The sequence below is a fragment of the Lonchura striata genome, chromosome 3, assembly GCF_050655825.1.
Source record: "Lonchura striata isolate lonStrDom1 chromosome 3, ASM5065582v1, whole genome shotgun sequence".
Classification (NCBI taxonomy): Eukaryota; Metazoa; Chordata; class Aves; order Passeriformes; family Estrildidae; genus Lonchura; species Lonchura striata.
The window spans coordinates 12,773,554-12,794,234 of NC_140705.1; the positions used below are offsets into that span (position 1 = coordinate 12,773,554).

The 20,681-nt window shown below is 40.2% G+C and overlaps 1 protein-coding gene across 2 annotated transcripts in view; it reads left to right on the top strand.

The window, feature by feature from the left end:
- Positions 1-5,686: 5,686 nt before the first annotated feature.
- NBAS (NBAS subunit of NRZ tethering complex) overlaps positions 5,687-20,681 on the top strand; it is a 155,379-nt gene continuing 140,384 nt past the window's right edge. Inside the window, exons 1-9 of one of the 2 annotated variants that reach the window (XM_021525380.3) lie at positions 5,687-5,860; positions 10,290-10,344; positions 10,996-11,032; positions 12,731-12,808; positions 13,722-13,769; positions 14,848-14,891; positions 15,277-15,410; positions 16,115-16,248; positions 16,373-16,471. In XM_021525380.3, coding sequence (XP_021381055.2) covers positions 5,723-5,860; positions 10,290-10,344; positions 10,996-11,032; positions 12,731-12,808; positions 13,722-13,769; positions 14,848-14,891; positions 15,277-15,410; positions 16,115-16,248; positions 16,373-16,471 — 767 coding nt within the window. In that variant the 5' untranslated portion in view covers positions 5,687-5,722. The remainder of the gene's footprint in view (positions 5,861-10,289; positions 10,345-10,995; positions 11,033-12,730; positions 12,809-13,721; positions 13,770-14,847; positions 14,892-15,276; positions 15,411-16,114; positions 16,249-16,372; positions 16,472-20,681) is intronic. The other variant, XR_014953579.1, reaches the window with a different exon arrangement.

Below are 20,681 nucleotides of genomic sequence, written 5' to 3' on the forward strand. Positions count from 1 at the left end.
TCTAGGGTAGCTTCTAGGGACATTAAACGCAAGAATCTTCGGGGTTTTGTGAAAAACAAAACGAGATTGCGAGTGCAGAAGTGCAGCTTCTAGAGTTGCATCATGAGCCAATGGTACATTAGTCCGCTAAGCGGAAGGCACAGCATAAACTATTGCCTACTGCTTTCCATTGTGAAACACAGCTTCAATCTCTCTGAAGGCAGCGTGGGATGGAGACATACCTGGTTCAAAGGCCCAAAAAACCCACAAAATAAGCATCTCTGACAATGTAGTTCTTTTGAATACTGTGTTGCAATTTGAATACTGGTTTTGTCCCAGTGGTCTGTTTCAAGATTTTTTTTTTTTAAACTTAACCAGCCCTACTAGCTGTTAACTTACACTGTAGAAACTAGTGTCACACAGAGAAAAATACAGCAGGGTATTTTATACCCTTCATACCAGGCTGTTTGCATTGCAATGGTTTCTCATGTATTAATAATTCCTTTGGGAATATCTTCCTTTGATGTGCCTCTTTTCTTTCACTATTATTTGCTATATCTGTCAATCATTAGTTTGCTTGCTTTCAGGTAAATGACAAAACTAGTGAATTTTAAAGGCACAGATATGAATAATGTACAGATTCAACCAGAACTCTAAGAAAATCTGTTTGTAGGCAGACCTTGATATCAATATATAGTGCTGCTTGTTGGTGTGGAACGTGGACTGGAATTTACTATACATCTCCCAAAATTCTTTGAAACTTACACGATGTTACACAATCTACTATTGCTTTACAAGCTACATTGTCAAATATAGTTTAAAAATATAGACACAGTAAAAAGGCATTTTTTTCTCAGTAGTTGTTTCTTCTTGAACTCTTTCCCAAGATCCAACAAAGCTTTCACATTGCCCTGAATCCCTAGGTTCAGAATTTGAATTTTTGTTTAACCTAATTCTAGGCTACACAGTTGCCTATGTTATGTGTAGTAAATATAATTCGCGCCATTCCTTGTATGAAATATATAATATTGGATACTTGTTAGATTATGCCTGTTTGTATTAGTTCCCCCCCTTTGCAGGCGAGACTGGGTGTATATTGGAAACTGATTTACAAGTAAAAGGATGTGGCTCAGCCAGGAGATGGGCCATGTCTGGACTCCAGGTGCTGATCATCGGATGCTGATCATCACATAAATGGTCCAAGATGGATATCATGGAAGTCCTCAGACAGATACAAAGAAAATCTTATTAACCTATGGACTCTGAATAGAAGAAAAGACTGATCGCTGAAATCTTGGCCTCAGGCAGAATTTTCCCTATAAAACCCGCTTGTGCCAGGATGGAGGTGTGTGGGCATAGAGGAAAACCTCTGCTGAGGCTGACTCCTTGTTGCACACCCAGGGCCAACCCTGAGCTTGGCTCTGTTCTTTCCTTGTGGCTGGCTAGATAGAATTTGATTGCAAAATAAATATTTTATTTTTTCATATTATTTTGGCTGGACAAATTTTCATTTATAACACCTAAAAGAGTTTACTAACACAAGCAAAAATTATACGGAAGGAGCAGAAGTGTCAGGGTGAGAAATAGTTTTATTTATATTTTACAAATGCTTTATAAAGTTGCAGGAAAGAGGCTGAAGTATCAGTTCTTTTGTAATTATTTCACAGAACCAGGTTGGGAAGGATACCTGAGATCATTGAGTGCAACCTGTGAGAACACCACCTGGTCAACTAGACCAGGCACTGGGCGCCATGCCCAGTCTTCCCTTACACTGCTTCATGGACCGTGACTCCACCACCTCTGGGCAGCCCATTTCTATGTTTAACAACTCTTCTTGTGAAGAAATCCTTCCTAGTGTCCAACCTGGATCTCCCCTGGTGCACCTAAAGGCTGTTCTCTCATCCTTTGGCTTCTCGCCTGGGAGAAACGGAGCGCTCCCGGCTCCAGGCTCCCTTCAGGGCTGTTCAGGGCCAGGGGCTCCCCTGAGCCTCCCTCGCTCCAGGCTGAACACCCCCAGCTCCCTCAGCCGCTCCCCATGTGGGTCTGTGCCCTGACCCTTCCCCAGCTCCCTGGCCTTGCCTGGACACACTCCAGTGCGGTGGTGTGTTTTTCTTTCATTTGATATTTGTTTAATATCTGTTTCCCCCCCCAACCCCCCTTTCCCTGCCCCTTTCCCTAGAACCTTCCCTGTCATTCATTCTAGCCCCCTCCTCAGCTTCCAGATGTTAGTTCTGCCCTAAACTCCTCCCCTGCTATTCCCTCATTGGTTACTGTTCCTACACCCGTCCTCCTGAGTTCTGTATAAAACCTTTGCCCCCCCGCCCGCCGGGGTCTTGGGGCTCATGGAATAAAACCATCTCGTTCCCCCCCCAAGTCCCGTGTCGCCTTCGTCTGTCCCTGCGCGCCACGAACTGAAACTGCAGAGCTTGCGGGGGAAAGCGGCCGCCCGTTCTCTTCCCTCACCGCCCAGCACGGCTCGGAGTGCCGCGGCGAGGAGCGCATGCCGCGCCTCAACATATGGTAGCGAGAGGATGGTTCCCTCCTTCGTCTTGTAGAAAAAACGGGCAAATTCGTGGGGGCGCCCGCCTCACAGAAGAGGAAGGAGGGAAGAGGAACATCTACGGCCGTAAAAGCTCTGCCTGATGCTAAGAGGAGCTGAGCGCCGAGCGAAAAACTGACGCTCCGGGACCTCTTTGTTCTCGCCATCTTCCCGCCCGGGAGCAGCCGCGCTGCACGGGCAGCCGGGCTGCAGAGCTTTTTGGCGGGCAGACTTACCCGAGAACACAGAGGGCGGTTTTGGCAGCGGCTCGGGGGAGCCTGAAGAAAGGCTGATCGAGAAGAGGTTCATTCCTCGGTCAGCATCTGCAGCGAGACCACCGGAGGCTGATAGTGGCCGAAACCAAGGCTTCGGGGACGAGTCTTGGTTTAACGGGAACACCCAGGCTTCCGGAAGGGCCAAAACCGGGAAGGAACATCCCCAGTTTTTAGCGCGACTTTTCCATCGAGTCGAGGAGAAGATTCAAGCCATCTCCGTCCGAGCCTGCAAGGTAAGGTGGGCTACACGGGGTGGGGGTCGCCCCGACGGACGGCTGGGTCTGCCACTTTTTTTTCTCGCGTTTTAACCCCCGTCTGCGCCCAGACTGGGGCTGTAGCCGTGCATGTCCCTGGCAAGCGGGTGGGTTTTCTTTTTCTGGGAGAAGCTAGCACTGAGTGCTATCCTTCGCCTAGTCTTCTGTGGGGACCTAAATTAGATCGCTTTTTCTTCTCCTCGAAAAAGTTGTCTTCTCTATCCTCCCCTCCCCATTCTGGGCTGGACGGAGGGGGTAGAAAAGACACCAGTAGGGATCAGCTAAGAAGACGACACGTTAGCTATAGGAGAGTTGTTAAAAGGGGCCCTTTACACCCACGCATTGCGCCGACATCCAGCTGCGTCAGGCGGCCCCCCCCCCTCCTATAAATTTCCCCTTTTTGCTTCTGTGAAGCTCCCTATGCCCCCATCCCCTCGGACTTTCCTAAAACCCTTTCCTATCCTCCCTTGGGGATTGCTGTGGCCGAGCCGCCCCAAGTGCCCCGCCGGACACTGCTCAGGCCAAGTGCAGTGTATCTGGCACCCCCTCTCAAGATGGCGCTGGCCACGCCGCTTGGGACCCGCTTTCCCGCCTTGACCCTTCTTTTCCGCCCCTGGTTTCCCGCCAGTCCCATCTCTCCCCCAATAGCCCTGCACCGTCCCTGCACGAGGCTAGTCCCTATTGTGGGGAGGCGGGGTTAGATATTCCCCCATCCTTCTTCAGGCTCGTCCTCCGGGGAGAGGGTCGGGAGGGATCTTCTCCCGAGGAAATGGAGCCGAAACCCGGGACTGAGGATCCGTCATTTTGTCTTCCCCCTGAAATGGCGGCGCCCCGGTCCACCCCTTACCGATACCCCCTGTTAATCATGGCAATCACTAATTAAGTGATTGTCTGATTCCCCTATCCTATTCCTTAATGTACCCTACCCAATACTCCTTTTTATTTAACTACGAATTCCTCTTTTTGCTTTTGATTATTTTTGAATAATCTGTTTGTTGAGTTATATTTTATAGAAAAAAAAAAAAAATCATCCCAGTTAATTATTACTCAAGATATTATGCCCACCTCTCAAACGGACATTCAAATTGAACAAACCACATCGCTATCCGCTGACTCTGCTTTAAAACAAGCGCCGTTATCCGCTGACTCTGCTTTAAGAATTTAAGAAGCTGAACATCGCAAACGCCGCGACGCAGCAAATTCTAAATCAGATGAAGTCACAAATCCTGCTGTGCTTTGTACCCTTAATTTGGACTCATTTAAGACAATTTTATATACTCCAGATGAAGTTTTTATATGTTTCATATGTTATAATCACAATTAGTTTATCATTTTTTAATGTCTTTCAATTTATGTTTTTTTAATAATATGTAATGTTACAATTTGATTTTATATTAAGTTGTTTTGTTATAATTATAATTAATTCAGTCTTTTCTGATATTTTTTAACTTAAAGGCTGTGTTTAACCATTATTGCTACAGGAATCACTCAGCTACTATATCGCTTCAGGCTTGCTGCATTGCTGCGAAATTTAAAAATTTATTAGTTATATTTAGTTGATCTTTTATTATATTTAATTCCAATAATTCCATTTAATTATTTTATTCAAATTAGATAGTTATAATTTTAATCATTCTAATTAAATTTTTTAATTTAATTTCTGTCAATTATTTCATTCTATTTCAATTATTTACATTATTTACATTATTTTAAATTGTTACTCAGAACAGCAAAACAGCAAGTTTTGTGCAGTCTTGTGTCTAATTTAAGCTGTTACTACTCTTCCTGCCCTATAAATGCAATAATGTGTCTTTCATGTCCTTTAAGTAATTTACAATGTTATCATATGATTTTATATTATTTGCATGTTTTATTAATTTGCTTAAACCACAAAATTCTCCTTCTTTTTGTAAAGTAAAAGAGGGAGATGCGGTGGTGTGTTTTTCTTTCATTTGATATTTGTTTAATATCTGTTTCCCCCCCCAACCCCCCTTTCCCTGCCCCTTTCCCTAGAACCTTCCCTGTCATTCATTCTAGCCCCCTCCTCAGCTTCCAGATGTTAGTTCTGCCCTAAACTCCTCCCCTGCTATTCCCTCATTGGTTACTGTTCCTACACCCGTCCTCCTGAGTTCTGTATAAAACCTTTGCCCCCCCGCCCGCCGGGGTCTTGGGGCTCATGGAATAAAACCATCTCGTTCCCCCCCAAGTCCCGTGTCGCCTTCGTCTGTCCCTGCGCGCCACGAACTGAAACTGCAGAGCTTGCGGGGGAAAGCGGCCGCCCGTTCTCTTCCCTCACCGCCCAGCACGGCTCGGAGTGCCGCGGCGAGGAGCGCATGCCGCGCCTCAACACTCCAGCCCTCGGTGTCCTTCCTGCCGGGAGGGACCCAGAACTTACAAATCAGCTAATTTTATCTGCTTGAGAGAGCTGAACGCTAGGAACTCTAACTGGTAGGACTGAAGTATTTAGAAGTCCTCCGTGGCACCATTAAGAACCACTTGCGAGAAATCCACGTTTTCCCTTTTCCCCGTTTTTTGCCCCTCTTCGGTCAGGGCTCCATCCACACCCCGAGGTCCCGCCCGCCGCGGGCCGGCGCCGCGCGAGTGAAAGGCGGAGCGGTTTGGCCGCCGCCGGTTGCCGTCGCCGCGGCGGCGCGGGCAGGGCGGGGCGGTCCGGCATGGCCGCCGCCGGCAGGGACCGCGGCGGGAGCCCCCGGGAGCGCGGCATGGCCGGCGAGCAGGCGGAGGACGGGGAGGAGAACATCCTGTACGACCTGCTGGTGAACGCCGAGTGGCCTCCGGAGACGGAGGTGCAGGTGCGTGTGGCCGCGGCACGGCCGCGGGCGGGGGAGGGGACCGGCCACGTTGGCGCGGGCGAGGACGCGGCGGCGCCCGGGGGCCGCGGGGCCGCGCCGGTGCCTCGGGAGGCTCGGCGGGATGGCCGCGCTGGGCCTGGCGGGCACGCGGCGTGTCCGTGCGGCCACTGTCCCCGTGTGCCTTCGTGTCGCTTAATTCCCACCGTGGCTTGTGCTGCCTGGGGTGCCTTGAAGTGTTGCTTGCTTATTGAACAATGTGTGTCGGGCTTTGCTGTTGAGCTGACACAAGCGAAACTCTGGTGAATGAAGTCCAGGTGTCGTCTCTAGAATCAGCCGTACAGAGAGCTGTGGAGTCTGTGCTGGTGAAAATAGGACCTTCGTTGGGTTTACCTTGTATGAGGAAAATTAGATCCTCTCTCTGGACTCCTGTATCAGTACAGTTGTGTCTGTATTTGCAGGGATAAAAGAGAAAAATATTTGATTTTCTGTCCACAATGCACACAAATATCTATTTCTGATTTCTTAAGTGCTAGTTTACACTGTTCTTGTACTGCAGGTTTTTAGTTATTTCTAGCTGTTCTTCTACCCGGATCACCAGAAAGGCTGAGAAGCTGTTTCATCTTACCTTTTTCATGTTTTCCTCTGCAATGTGCTGAGCTTGCTGCCTTTTGTCTGCACTTGGATTGACTTGGATATAGATGATGCGAGCAGTGTGGTTTTATTCCTTTCTTGTAGTGGCTTTTAAGTCTACTGAAGTTTTTAATGCATTTCCCACTGAAGGTTTGTAATAGAAGCATTTTAGCAAAGTTTTATGCTTAATGAGAACAGCTGAACAGAAAAGATGTAAAAACATCACAAGGGGAAGACTTATCTGTTAAAAATTACTAGAGCCATGCTCAAAACTGAATCATCAATACCACAGATTCCAACAAAAAAAAAAAAAAGTTTTCATTTGTCAGAAAGATTTTTTTGGTGTTGTTGCTCTTGATCTGTAAATCCTCAGTTGCAGCAACACTTATGGGTGTTTGGAAAACACGATTGCAGTATTACTATTTATTAGCTTAATAGGGTATTTGTATAGATGAATTGATAGTTGCACTTATTTTAATTCAACTGTGTTTTGAGAAATGGTAAATAGTCTTTGTTTTTAGTAGCATATGGAAACAATTCTCCTGTTGCAAACCATGAGGAGAACTTAGGTATGACACAAAACTGTGGTTCTTTTACAGCCGTGTTAAGGGGGCACATTTCTGACAAATGCGTTTTCTGCTGCCATAGTGTTCTTGAGGTTGTGTGGTAAGTTGATTAAAGAACTGATAACTCTGAGAAACAACAATGTTGTTTCATCTCCTCTTGTTAGTAGTCTCTCTAGTACCCCTGTAGTGTACTGGAGGGGGCTGTGAATAATAGGTTAGTGAGATGACACCTCTCCATGGTGGGGATGCCAATTTAAAGTGACTGTGTAACCACAGTCTGAGGGTCCTTATCTGCCCTGGTAGTCAGAATTTCTAAGCATCATTGAATTCTGCTTGTTAGCTTAAGCAGATGGTGGTGGTTGTTTTAAACTTGATATTTCTTGCCTATTTATTTTTAAGATAATACCTGTTTTCAATAGCAGAAGTTGGTTTGAAAATCCTATGCTGTATAATTTGCTTGGATTTACATTCTTTTTGGAATCTGTCAGTACTCAAGGACACTTCTGATAGTCTTTTTGCCATTTTAGTGGGAAATTGATTTTACACTGACAACATAGGCAAACAGATTATTTTGTCAGTATGAGTCACTTTTTGTCTTAAGATGCCTTAACAGTGATACTACTTAGGTGATTGTCCTAAATGACACCTAAGTGTCCTTAGGTGACATTCCCTTTGGAGCATCTGTCTCTTTTAGTCCTATTTTTTTCACACTCTTCAGAAAAAAATTATACCCTACTTTCTTGTAGAACTGAATCTTTTGGAATAAGTGAGGTAAAGAATGGTAGAAATGGAAAGGAAGTTGAATGCTGCACTGGGAAATGAAATTAGTTGTCTTCCTATGCAGTAATTTAGGCTACAAAGCCAGACCTTAAACTTTTACAGGTCTTTATTGACTTTATTTTTTCTGTTCTCTCATTTGGGATGATTAATTTTTAATTGCAGAGCACTAGGTCTTAAAGCTCTAATTATTGGAAGATGAGCCTTGGTGATGAAGATGTAAAATCATGTTAAATTCAAGACATTGATGAAACTGGCATGGATCTCTTGGGCTGAATGCCTAAAATTTTTAATATTACTTCTTGTTGGTATTATCATTCACCTGTACTGAGCTTTCCGGTAAGAATTTTTTGGTGGAAGGAGGGCCAGGGAGAGTTATAGTAGTTATTTGTGGAGGAAACACTCAAGGAATTGACTACACCAAAGAAGAGAGTGGTGTGGAAATCAAACAGTCTGTGTTCAGGATAGTGATGCCATTGTATAAAATGCACTGTTTGAGAACAATGAAATATATAATGAGAATAAAAGGAATTACTTAGTAGTAGATCCATGTATAGTGAAAATAGTGAATGAGGCAGTGGGTGTGGACAAGGCTGCAAGAGAGGACTTGTGAGGTGATTTATGGAGATATAGGCAGATGGAAATCTCTTCAAATTATTTTCCAAAATGTATCACCTGGTCTTGTGGGTTTTGTTTTTTCATTACAGTCTAACGTTTTGAGATTTCCCCAACACCCACCAGCTTCTGTCCCCCCAGTAAGTTTGCAGGCTGTGCAAAGAAATCCAAAACTAAGTGGGTGACTTGTCAGCAAGAAAGTTACTTAGATTTTATTTCTGGAAGGCTGTCAGGAAGGAAAAATAGAAGTTGTTTTCCCAAGAAGGAATGAATTAAAAAGAAATACAGCACATCTGGTAACCATTGCTATTCCTGAAATGATAAGAATATGTTATAAAAAGTAAAACTCAAGTCTTTGGGATTTAACAGTAAATCAGTTTTGTGAAGTATCGAAGATGTATGGAATAGCAGCCTGTAGTTTAGGCTCAGGACCAGACACTTAAAATATTAATAAAAAATTCTAAAGAGATGTAAGCAGTTTTAGGAAATGATTTTTTTTACTGGGAACTTCCTCATAATCCAAAAACTTAACAAGCTCTCCTTTTAAGGTCCCTAGGAAATTGCAGCTCTCCCTGAGGTTCTGGGGTAGCTGTAAGAAATAATTTATGCTTTCACTTATTTTACTGTAATGCATTGTTATTTCCTAGCTGATCAGCCTGAATGTGGAATGTTATCTATTAGTACAGCTGTGTTTGCTTCTTACACGCTGTGAGATGACAGCCTGGTTATTTGAAAGACTGTTTATGGATTGCAAACTTTGCCTGGAAAACTAATCTTTACTTTAACAATTTAAATTTGGGAGGCCAAATACTATTTTTTAAGCATAGCCATATTGCAAAATGTTGATAAATTTGTATGTCTTTCAGTGTTTACTGCTTTGTAACTTGGTGAGGCCTGAATATTTCAGTTAATGGGAAATTTGCTCTATATATTTTTTGTATTGAATGGAAGAGAAAATTCAGTTATTGCCTACTCTGATGCTCAGTTTGTGGTGCTCTAATATTCTCATTAGAAAGGTATAAACATGATTGCTTATTTTGAGGATTTTTTGTGGATCCTTCCTTATTGGTTATCGTTTTTCACTCCTCCGTTTTGTATCTTCTTTCTGCTTCTTACTGACAAAATATTGTCTTACTGACAAATAATTTTAACTCCTCTTATAGATAAGCATATATATCCTGTGTTGTTTTTGTATTCCTTTTTTCTGTGTTTGGAGAGTGCTTTCATTTATATAGTGACTGCCGTTGCTCCCTGTGCCTAAATTAGGGCAGGTGGAAAGGCTGTGTGAGATGGTATTATCTAGAGGTGGTTTTCCAAGTGGCCGTATTACATAGTACAAATTGATGTAAAAAGAGGTGTTTTTTTTTCAGAAATTGTTTTTCTTAATGTTTCTGAAACTTTCATGAGCAATCTTTAGGTAGCTTAGCACTTAGATATTAACGTAATATGTTGCACACTGAGTACTTTGACTGCTAGGCATTACAGATCATTGTGGCATTTATTTGGCATAAAAAGAATGATCTATAATGGCTTACAGGAGAACACAATCAGAAGTCAGTGTCTTTTGTTACTACCCAAAGATTGAGGCAAAGCTGAATCAATAGACAATCTGTAGCACATTTTGTTTATTGCATCCTGACATTTAAATTATTTGGTGTTACAGCCTGTTTTAGCTTATGCAGTTAAAGGAGACGTTATATGAAGTAGTGAGTAATAGGAAATACACAATGAACTTGTAGGCTAGGAGCCAACTTAAACTTAGTCAGTGAATGTATGTATGAGTGTTGTATTTAAGTAAAAATGTGTGACATGGTGTCTGATGATTATTATTGTAATTGCAGCCAAGAGGCAGCAGAACGCATGGTGCATCATTTATCATCACTAGAGCAATTGCAGGTAAATATTACTTGTTCTTACATTCATGAGGTCTAAGACTCTGTGGATTACTTGTAAATTTTACAATTTCTGCCCTTTAGAGTGCCTAATGATGGAAATAGCAATCGGAATAGAGTACAGGATGTATTTTCAGGAAGATGTTTTCTGGTTGTGAACGTGGCTGTGTTATTTTTATGTCAATTTTGTAAGCATTCTTGTCTCCATTAGTTTGTTGGGACAAACTAATAAACTATACATCTTAGGAGTTAACAAGGTCTGTGTTTTGCAAACTGTATTGGAGCCTTTTTTCCCCCCCTCTCTTAAAGTCTCTTGTACTGGGCTGTCTGCTAGTTAGTTCTATGAGGAAGTTTTAAATTCTGATGATATTACATTTCATAAACCAATTGTTAAATGTCAGTGACTGAACTGTATTTTCATCCAGTAGAAATTTATCTTAAAATGAAACAAAATAGTGCAGTGGTTTGGTTTTTTGTTTGTTTGTTTTTTATTTGCCATTTGCATTTATTCTAACATAAGAATTTGTTGGCCAAATTTAAAGGATTTTTCTCTCAATACCTTTTTCTTTAATGAGAATTTGAGATTCCCTGTGCAGTAATCTGGAGGGTGTTTTAAGACTACTAGAGATGTAATTTTTACCTCTTTCCATTTTAGGTCCTGCATTGTTTTTGCTTCAGTACATCTGGTACAGGTAAGTTTTACAAAAATATTGCTTAATTTTCCTATTTGGTAATATTTTTATAGCTTTTTGATTTGATGGAAAGTAATTCCTCATTGGAGTAAAACTGAACACTTGTTTAGAATATTGTCCTAGAAATGCATAGAATAGCCACTTTTCTCAAATTGAGTTGCAGCTGAAGTCTAAATAGAAGAAAACTGGTAAGTACTAGTTTGACTTTGTGCTTTCATCAGAAGCTGAAGTAACATGGCAGTTGGAGCAGGTTTCTCCAAACACGTGTTTTTGTCCTTCCCAGTCCCAGCTGAGATACTGCAAGGGAAGCTGTTGTGAGGTTTCTTCTTAAGCCTGTGACAGATATGGTGGCCTGACAGGGTTTGCTTCCCTTGGAGTAATAATTTTGGATTTTTTTAGTTTGACAATTCAAACTCATACAAAAAGCATGGTAACTATTTGAGCAGCACTCATGCCATTTATAAATTTTAGTTTTGATTCAAAAAGTCTTTAAATGGTCCTATAAATTTATTGGGGTAACTACAATGTTTCTGGAAAATTTCAGCTCTGGCGTTATATGGCTTAGCCGGTTTGAAGATAAGTTTCCTGTTTTAAAGGATAATCTTGATTTTGAGTTACATGGAAAGGGATGTTAATGTGACTTCATGTGAAACAGTACTTTACTTGAATTTGGTAGGGAATGCTGTTTTCCCTGTTGCTGGTTTTCTACTTTATTTTTGTGCACTTACTCCCCCCCCCTTTTCTTGTGAGGGGGTGATGTTTATGGGTGACACACTGTTGTGTGACTCTAGTTGTAAGAATTCAGTTGTAGACAGAATTCACTTACTTCCCTTCCTCCAGTAGTCGTATTTAAAAGATAGTTTCAAGTTTTTATAGTTTATTCTAGTTGCTATTTTCATGTATTTGATAAAAGAGTTTTGGAGGGAGCTTGGGAGGCCTCTAGTTTAAAGTCCTAGTAAAAGCAGGAGAACATTGAATTCCAACTGGGGTCCTTGGTGCTCTGTCTAGCTAGGTATTAGAAAGGTTGAAAGATGAAGAACCCACAGAGTCTCTGGTCAGCCTGTTAAAGGCTGTCTTCATGGTAAAGAAATATCTTCTTAATGTCAGCTTGAAACCTCCTTGGTTTTGGAATTACAGAGACATTTAGTTGGAAACGATCTTTACAGTCATGGAGTCCAACTGTTATGCCAGCACTTCCAAATCCTCTAGAGAGTTTATCATAGTTTCTTGTGTTTCAGCCATGTACCTCTGTTCCTCCCATCTTCCTGGTAGTCTCCTAGATATCAGTCACAATGCTGGTGTTTTGTCATCTTGAAGCCTCCCCTTCCTCAGGCTAAACAAGTAGAATTCCCACAACATCTGATTTATAGTACGGCAAGTACTCAAGTCCCCTTTTCATCTTGGTGCCCCTCCTGTTTACTGGTGTTCATTTAATGGGGGTACCAGAACTGGCTGGTGACCAGAGTGTAAAGAGTGATTAGTCAAGTGATCAGTTCTGCTAATATGCAGTTTTGTTCTGTTAGTAAAAACAAGGCTGTTGTTATCCTTTGTCGTTGGCAGGGTGCAGTGTTGATTCATGTTCAGTTACAAATCCTCTCAGGTAATTGTTGGTTGCCTTGAAGCTGAGTTGTCTGGTGTGTGTATCTGCATTGGTTTGCTGTGTGTTCTAATTGAGCCTGATGGTTTTTGGTATTTCAGCCCTGCAAAGTTTTCTCTGCCCGCTGGACTGGTTCGTCTGGTTAGTAAGCAGATCAACTGGCACCTCATACTTGCAAGGTAACCAGCTCCCATGCTTTGCCATTTTCTGACAGGAGTGAATGTATAAATGCTCCCTCTGCTCCCCCACCATCCCCAGCTCAGCCACGCTGAGTTGATACTGTGCTAAAAATGTGCTATTCTTTCTGGTCAAGAGAAATATTGCAGGCTCTCACAGGTGGCCTCAGTGTGCTACCTAGGGGCTTCTACCTGCCTCCCTTCAGTTAGTGCACCTCTCACTCAGGGCTGAATGTCTAGCTTTTGGGGCAAAGTGGCTTGCAGTGCAGTCATTTTCAAATTCAAGTCCTGAATTTGGTTGACTAAAGACTTATAACTTGGCGGGATATATAATTTTAAAATAAGCAATTTATATTTGTGAAAAGTGAATGCATACCCTCAAGACTTGCCTGCTATTGCCTACATAGAGAAGTGAAAGTTCCAAGGCTATAACTAGCTGTTCTGCAGGAATTTTAGCAACATCAGTGAGATCACTGGCTTTTAAAAGTAAGTACAGAAAAATAGTTCAGTGACATGATTACGTGAAGGTAGTAGGGAAGGTTTTAGTTTATATTGTATGCAAAGAGACATCACTTACTGAATTATGATAGTTTTTTATACCAGACAAAGCAGTACATAGACAAAGCAGTATATAGTCAGCAATCTCGGACTCTGACCTCCCATGCAGTGGGATTTTACAGCTTGTGCTGTTTTCTTAGTGCTGCTGGAAAGGAGTGGCAGACAGATTTCTCTGAAGTGGAAGGATTATCAGCATGGATATTTTATTTTTAATAAAAATTGATATTTCCCATTTTAATAAGAAAAAAAGAAATTAGGCAATTTATATCTAACCATAGAAAAAAGCACTTAGAACTCTGATGCACGTTCTGTAAGGCGTGGACTTTAAGTGAACTTTTGCATTTGTTTTTTCTTTCAGCAATGGTAAATTGTTGGCAGTTGTTCAAGACCAATGTGTAGAAATCAGGTAACTTAGCATTATCTGTTACTTCAGCTGTGAAGTTCTGAGAAAGTGTTTCTGGTCATTTGCTTGCAATACTTTTATAGATTCCTTTTTTGTTTTGCAATGTTATTGTATTGTGAAATTTATCCATGGAATGATCATAAAAGGAGGAGCCTTCTGTTTCTTTTTGGTTCTCAGACATCCCCCCTGAAAAAAAAAAACAAATCCAACATAAAGTGTCCTTGACCCCCCCAATTATAACAGTTGGATTGATATAAGTATCTATCTGTATTTCTCTCTCTGTTTTCAAGATGTGAAAGAAAAACAATCAAGATGCTCAAAAACACTCAGCTCAAATCATAGTCTTTCTAACCTTTGCCTTTCTGCCCCCTTTTGAAATTCTCCCCTAATAAATGGGCCAAGGATCTAGTGTTCTTCTCTGTGGAGTAGCTGTCATGTGTAATACTTCACCTTGTTTTACAAGTGGTGTGGATTGCTGTAAAGACTGATGCTTTCCCTTTTCTTGTGCTCTCTTAACAACAAGCTCTCCTTTGCCAGTTCAAGAGCACATTTAGCTGTAGAACAGATCTTGATTGAGTGTGTTTACTTGCTTCACAAAAATCCATTTGCTAGAAGGTCAGACCTTCCATTTATATGTAAAAGAAGCAAGTGTATGAAAATTGTTCAATCAAAAGTGGTGTGAGCACCATAAACGTCAGCTTAAAGACTATAAAATAAATCTTGTGTTTCAACTGTATTAATGTAACTATATTCTTGCATTGTTTCTAAAATTGTAACCTAGGGAATACTGACTAGGTTTTTTTTTCTAAAGGTGTATGAAACACTGAAATGATTCTGTCCTATTTTGTACAGAATTACAAATAAATTAGGGATGTTGGTCTTTATGCAGTTGCAGGGGCTCTAAAATACTATTGTTACTGTAGCTGCCTAAGGGTGAAAGTTACTATCTGCTTTTTTGAACGAGTAGTTAGAGCCATGCAGGCCTTTGAATTGTGCATTTGAAATATTTTTCGAGTGTTCTGTTACAGAAAATGGAATAGTGAGTTTTTTGTATATAAATTCATATGAGTTTTTTCTGCAGGTCTGCAAAAGATGACTTTGTATCCATAGTTGGAAAATGTCAAGGTATGGTAATTTCTTCATTATTACTTAGTGTCATCATTGTTATTCATACGTTGATAAATGGTGGTGTTAGTTTGCTTTCATGGTAGTGATATAATTTCTTACAATCATTGGAAAGAGTCTCTTAATAGTTTTGCTTCTTGACTAGCTCTGTTACCTTCTCTTTGCAACTTCTTTCTATGATGAATATATGAAACCTGAATCTGAAATGATAATTAGAATTAATGGCTCTGGGAGACATACGTGATTTTTCTTTTTTTACCCTCTGAGATAAGCTTGTAATCCTGGTGGGCCCCCTGCATTTTTTTCATGCAATTGACTTTTTGTTCTGCTGGAGGGATTATATTTATTCTTTGCTTTTATTAATAATTTTATTCATTTTTCATAGTGCCAAAGGATCCTAATCCTCAGTGGAGGAGAGTGGCATGGAGTCATGATTGTACATTACTTGCTTATGCTGAAAGCATTGGAACAGTCAGAGTGTTTGACCTGATGGGTAGTGAGCTTTTGGTCATTTCACCGGTATGTGCTCTCTTGGGTTAAAATACAAATATAGTAGAACTTTTTTTAAGGATTATGGATTATTTCCACTCTTTGACCTTTTTTAAATCATGGCTGAGTTTGCTATAAATGTTTACACTATGAGTACCATGCAGAAATGGACCATAAAAAGTCCCACTATAATACATCCATCCTACTATCAGCAAGAGTCACGTGTAGCCCTTAAAACAGCACAAAAGGATATATTTTATATCTGTCCTGAATTGTGGTAGATCTGTAGGTGCATCAGTGAAAGTATGGAATCACCACAGTTTGTAATAATAGATAATAAATCTGCATTTTGTATGCAGAGTCAAATTGTAAATCAAGAAATATTTCTGCCAGAGTACTTTGCTTGGTACAATATTAGATAATTGCTGTTGACAGGCCCCACACAATATATTTTCTATTCTGTATGTTCAGTGGTATATTGAACTGGTTTGTGAAGGTGGCTCAATTGTGTTACCTCAGTATATTGTCTTTGCAAACTTTATAATAGTATGATTACTTTAAAATCAAGGTAAAAGAAAATGTATTTAGTTTGCAATTGAAACTTTATTTTTTTAATACAATATAGTTAATTTAACTTTCTAATTTAATTTAACTTTCTAATCCTTTCAGTACCAAATACAATTTTTTAAAAATCCCCTTTCTCTCCCAATGTCTGCCCTCATTTCTGGGTAAAGACAGCAAGTTTTCCAGGTGATCTGAGTTACGCTATTGCTGGATTGATCTTTCTAGAATACAAAGCAAGTGCCCAGTGGTCAGCTGAACTCCTTGTTGTTAATTATCGTGGAGAACTGAGAAGTTACCTTGTAAGGTATGCATAAATTTTGACTTGCTTTGAGATGGCATAGTGAATGTCAAAAGAATTCTTTCTACTCTTTAAAGTAATAAATAAATCTGAACTGATGCATGTATTTTTTTTTTCCTGGCTTACTTAGTGTTGGAACAAATCAAAGCTTTCAAGAAAGTCATAGTTTCAGCTTTAGCAGCCACTACCCCCATGGGATAACAACTGTCATTTATCATCCTGGTCACAGGTAAACGTTCTGTTTGCTACCTGACATTGGTATGTAAATGATTAAGAGAAAGTAGCAAAATAAGCATTGAAGTGTGTTGAATAGGGAGGGGGAGAAAAATCTATTCTAAAATTGCTAATTAGGGCATCAGTAATAACAAGTCATGTCTCTTTCTACTATGAAAGAGGGACCTTAGTTCATCTCACTTGACTTTCATTATTCCATTAGTAAAGTTATGTCCTTTTCTGTTTGAGTACCTTGTGCAAGCAACATGCACTTTTTAGAATGTCAGGAATAGCTTCAAAAGAGGTTTCTGAATGTGATGAAAGATGGGTAAAGGTTGAACTATAAATTAGGTGGTGGTTTTTTTCTTTTTTTGTTTATTTTTTTGTGTGTTTTTTGTTGTTGTGGTTTTTGTTTTGTTTTTCTATTGCTGGACTTATTGGCAAGCCCATTTTCCCTGGTGTTCTCAGTGGAACTGCCAGGCTCTGGTATTTGGAGTTATCTTGTGATGTGTTTTCTCTATTAGTAATCTGTTAAGTACAGAAACTGGACTTGAAATGTGGACTGACTGCCTGCATGCTCTTGAACCCAATGTAACTGGAATAGGTCCTGGTTAGCCTATTATCTTTACCTTATGCTAAAAATGGGGCTATTATTTTAATATCAATTTCTTATGTACCAAGATAAACTGAGCAACTCTATTTCTATTTGTCTTCAGTTGTGGGAACTAAACTTTTTTAATATATTTTTCTTGTATTGAATCTTCTAGGATTGAATTTTTTAGTGCAATGTGATATCACTGTACTCTTTTAAATGGAAATTAGGCTTGGCTATAAAATGCCAGAAACCCACTGTTGAAAAAACTTCTTCCCATTCTTCAGTATTAAGTGAGCTGTCATACCTATCTTAGGAAAACAAATTATTATTAATGAGATGTAATGTTCTTCTAGGTTATTATTTTGAGAGATTAATTTTGTAGATGGCTTTTTCTTTCCACCTAATTAATATTTAGTGATTTCACATAATTAACACTCAGTATACTAAATTTACAGTTTTGAGGTAATAGCTGTGGGTTATGGAGCTTTGGTAACCCTACAGGACCAGACAGCAGAACAAGCCCATTGTTTCCTTTCATCAGATCAGGGTTAATGGTTATAGAATTTCCTGCTATGTGCAGCCTGTTAAGTGGCTTGACACTTGAAAGAATGCATAATTGGGTGGAAAACAAAAGAACCAGTGTTTTGCCCCTGATGGATGCAAGTCTTTTCTATTTTGAATTTAGTCTGTGGTAGAACGCTTGTAAATTTGACATTGGAGAATTCTAAATTTGTGAGTAAAGTCTCTTGCTGAAATTTTCTTGTTATCCCAAAAACCCTGGAAGGGCTTGAATACAAGTACTTCAAAGTTGTGCATTAAAGAAAATTGTTGATACGCCTCAAAGTTTTAATTTTCAATAATATGTTTGATCACTTAAGACAAATTCAACTTTGTCATTTTGTGCTTTCTTGCATTTCATTTAATCTCAGGTGATGAAATTATACTGATCTCTCTTCATTTCTTGTAAGGTTTAGCTTACTGCCTTACTGTGTTACTGTGTATTTGCCTATGACCCATTACAATGCAATAAAATAGCAGTTAAGAACTTAATTTACTTAAGTTTTTCAACTAGATGTATAATAATTGCAAGGAGAATAGGTCAGTAGGGAATTTTTCTGGACTGTAGGAAAACTTGAAGCTGTAACTTTGGGGAAAAAATCAATCCAATAATGACTTTTACTGTTTTTGAAAAGTATTGTATACCTTAATTTAGATACCTGGTGTTCTCATGTGATCCTTCTTTCATCTAGGGTGGAATTTATGATGCATTTTAGTTGACAAAATTTAAGTGTCTGCTTCGGTGCTTCAGTTTACAAAGTGTTCTTTGTAAACTCTAATCCAAGGTTCAACAGCTGCTTGTTTTGGTATCTTATTCTGGAACTAAATGTGTAATTTCTGGGTTATCTGCAATTGCTTCAGAAAATGTTTGATATTAAAGTATATAGTTTGCACTGAAGGGCTTGTGATGAAGGAGGTAGAGGGTTTCAGATTTATTTAAAATACTTGTACCAAAATTGCTAAATAAAGAAGGGCATAGCAAGTTTTTCTTGGATACCTCAACTGAGCTTGTTCTTGAGACTGGTGTAACACCAGTCTCATCTTCAGCCCAACTTTGTATAAACCTGGGGAGTGGAGTACAGTTGAGGTACTGCAAGAGCAGCCAGTTTTTGAGACTGGAGGAACCCTTGGAGATCATCTAATCCATTTCCCTTCACCCCAGGCTCAGTTAGAGGAGGTTACTTGGAGCCATGTCCCTGCAAGTCCAAAACCTGCACATCTGTGTCCTCCCTTAGGAGCATGGTCTGTGTCGAGGCCTCTAGGGTGCTAGGGAGCTGCTCCAGAAGGTGCTGGAGACTGAGCCTGGCAGCACATCACTGTGATTTTTTAGAACATACACAAAGACAGGTTCTGGCTATCTTTTTCTGCAAAATGCTGCACTCTAGGCCTGGCATTTACATAGGGCTTTTCCCAGGTTTTGTTGAAAGGGTTCCTGACCCCCTGCAAATCAGGTGTCCATCTGGAACAAAAGCTGAAAGCAGCCTTTGATTAGGACCAGCTGGCAAACCTTGCTAAAAGTTTCTAAAGCATGCTAGCTAGCTCTTCCTGTCAATGACAGGCATTGTGAACTTCCTCAGAGGCTTCCCAGGAATTCTTTGATGGTCTCAAGAGTCCTCAGATGGTCCTAGAAGTATCTAGATGTTCAAGGATCTAGAAATTAAGCCTGGAAACTGCTGCATGTTGGCTGTGCTATGTGTAGAACACACATGCAAGAAAAAAAATTAGTCTTCCCTCATGTTCATGTCTCCTGTTGCAGATTTTGGTGAAAATAACTTTTGTTTTACAGCAGTAGGCTATTCTGAACACCACGAAATAACAAAATCTCTTAGGAACTTTAAGGATCACTCTTAAGAGAGGAGTTACCAGTTTCTACTGCTACATGAAAGGTAGTTGTAGGCAGGTGGGGGTAAACCTCCTCTCCCAAAGAGCCAGGAAGAGATAGAGCAAGATGAGGCTTAAGCTGTTCCAGGGGAGTTTTAGATTGGACATCAGGAGGAATTTCTTCATGTTAAGGGTGATTAGACATTGGAATGACTGCCCAGGGAATTGGTGGAGTCACCATGCCTTGAGCTGGTCTAGTTGACATGGTAGGGTTTAGTCATAGATTAGACTTGATGACCTCAGAGGATTTTTCCAGCCAATTGATGTGATTCTGTCATTCATCCATGGTATAAAACCATCCTGCTGTACGTTTGTTACTGGCAGGAGACCTGAAAATACTAAATAAGCTTTACTGATGTCTTAAAAAGGATTAAAAAATGTGTGAGGACTTTTTTCTCCTTTATTCTTACTTTGGCTTTTGTAGGTGTAGTTTTAGCATCCCTGGTTGCCAGAGTTGCGCTTGCGAGCAGCAGCTGCTTCTGGGGGTAGAGTGCTTTGGGAATGGTGAGGCCTTGGGAAGGCGATAATGCAGCATTCCCAGGAGGAGTTTCAGGCTCCTCAGTTGTGCCTTTTTTTGTAGATACTTTCTTTACCTTTTGATACTTCCAAACAAACTTAGACGCCTATTCTCAAAGTTTTCACCAAAATAGTTATCAGTTAAATACAGAAGGAAGGTGAAAGGGCTTCAAGGGCAAATTAGTGGTGATCAGCATTAATTATAAGACTTACATAAAAATTTTTAAAATGCCAGCTAAGATGGGCAATGAAAGTATTACATGCGCATGTATAATTGATACAGTGGCTTTAGAAAACAGAATTGACAAACCTTAATGTGTTCAGCTTTTGTACCACATCTGAATAAATGGGAATCTGATGCTTAAACTGAATGATCAGAACTTGTTACACGCTTAAGCAGTAATTGTTTATCATTTTTTACGGTAAGAGGGAAACTCAGACTTGTGGCCAGACTTATTTTGTTCTGATGTTGGGAATTATGACTTACCTGGAAAGCTAGAGATGAGAATAAATAGGTATACATGCTACGAATAACAAATGTTACTTGAATGATGTTGAAGTTTTTTTAGATTTCCGGGTATCTAGTCACAAAGTTTATCAGGGCTGTTGTATAAATAAATGTCTTTGTATATTTAGCCTTTTGTTACTCTAAGCAAACTGCTATAGACTTAAGAAA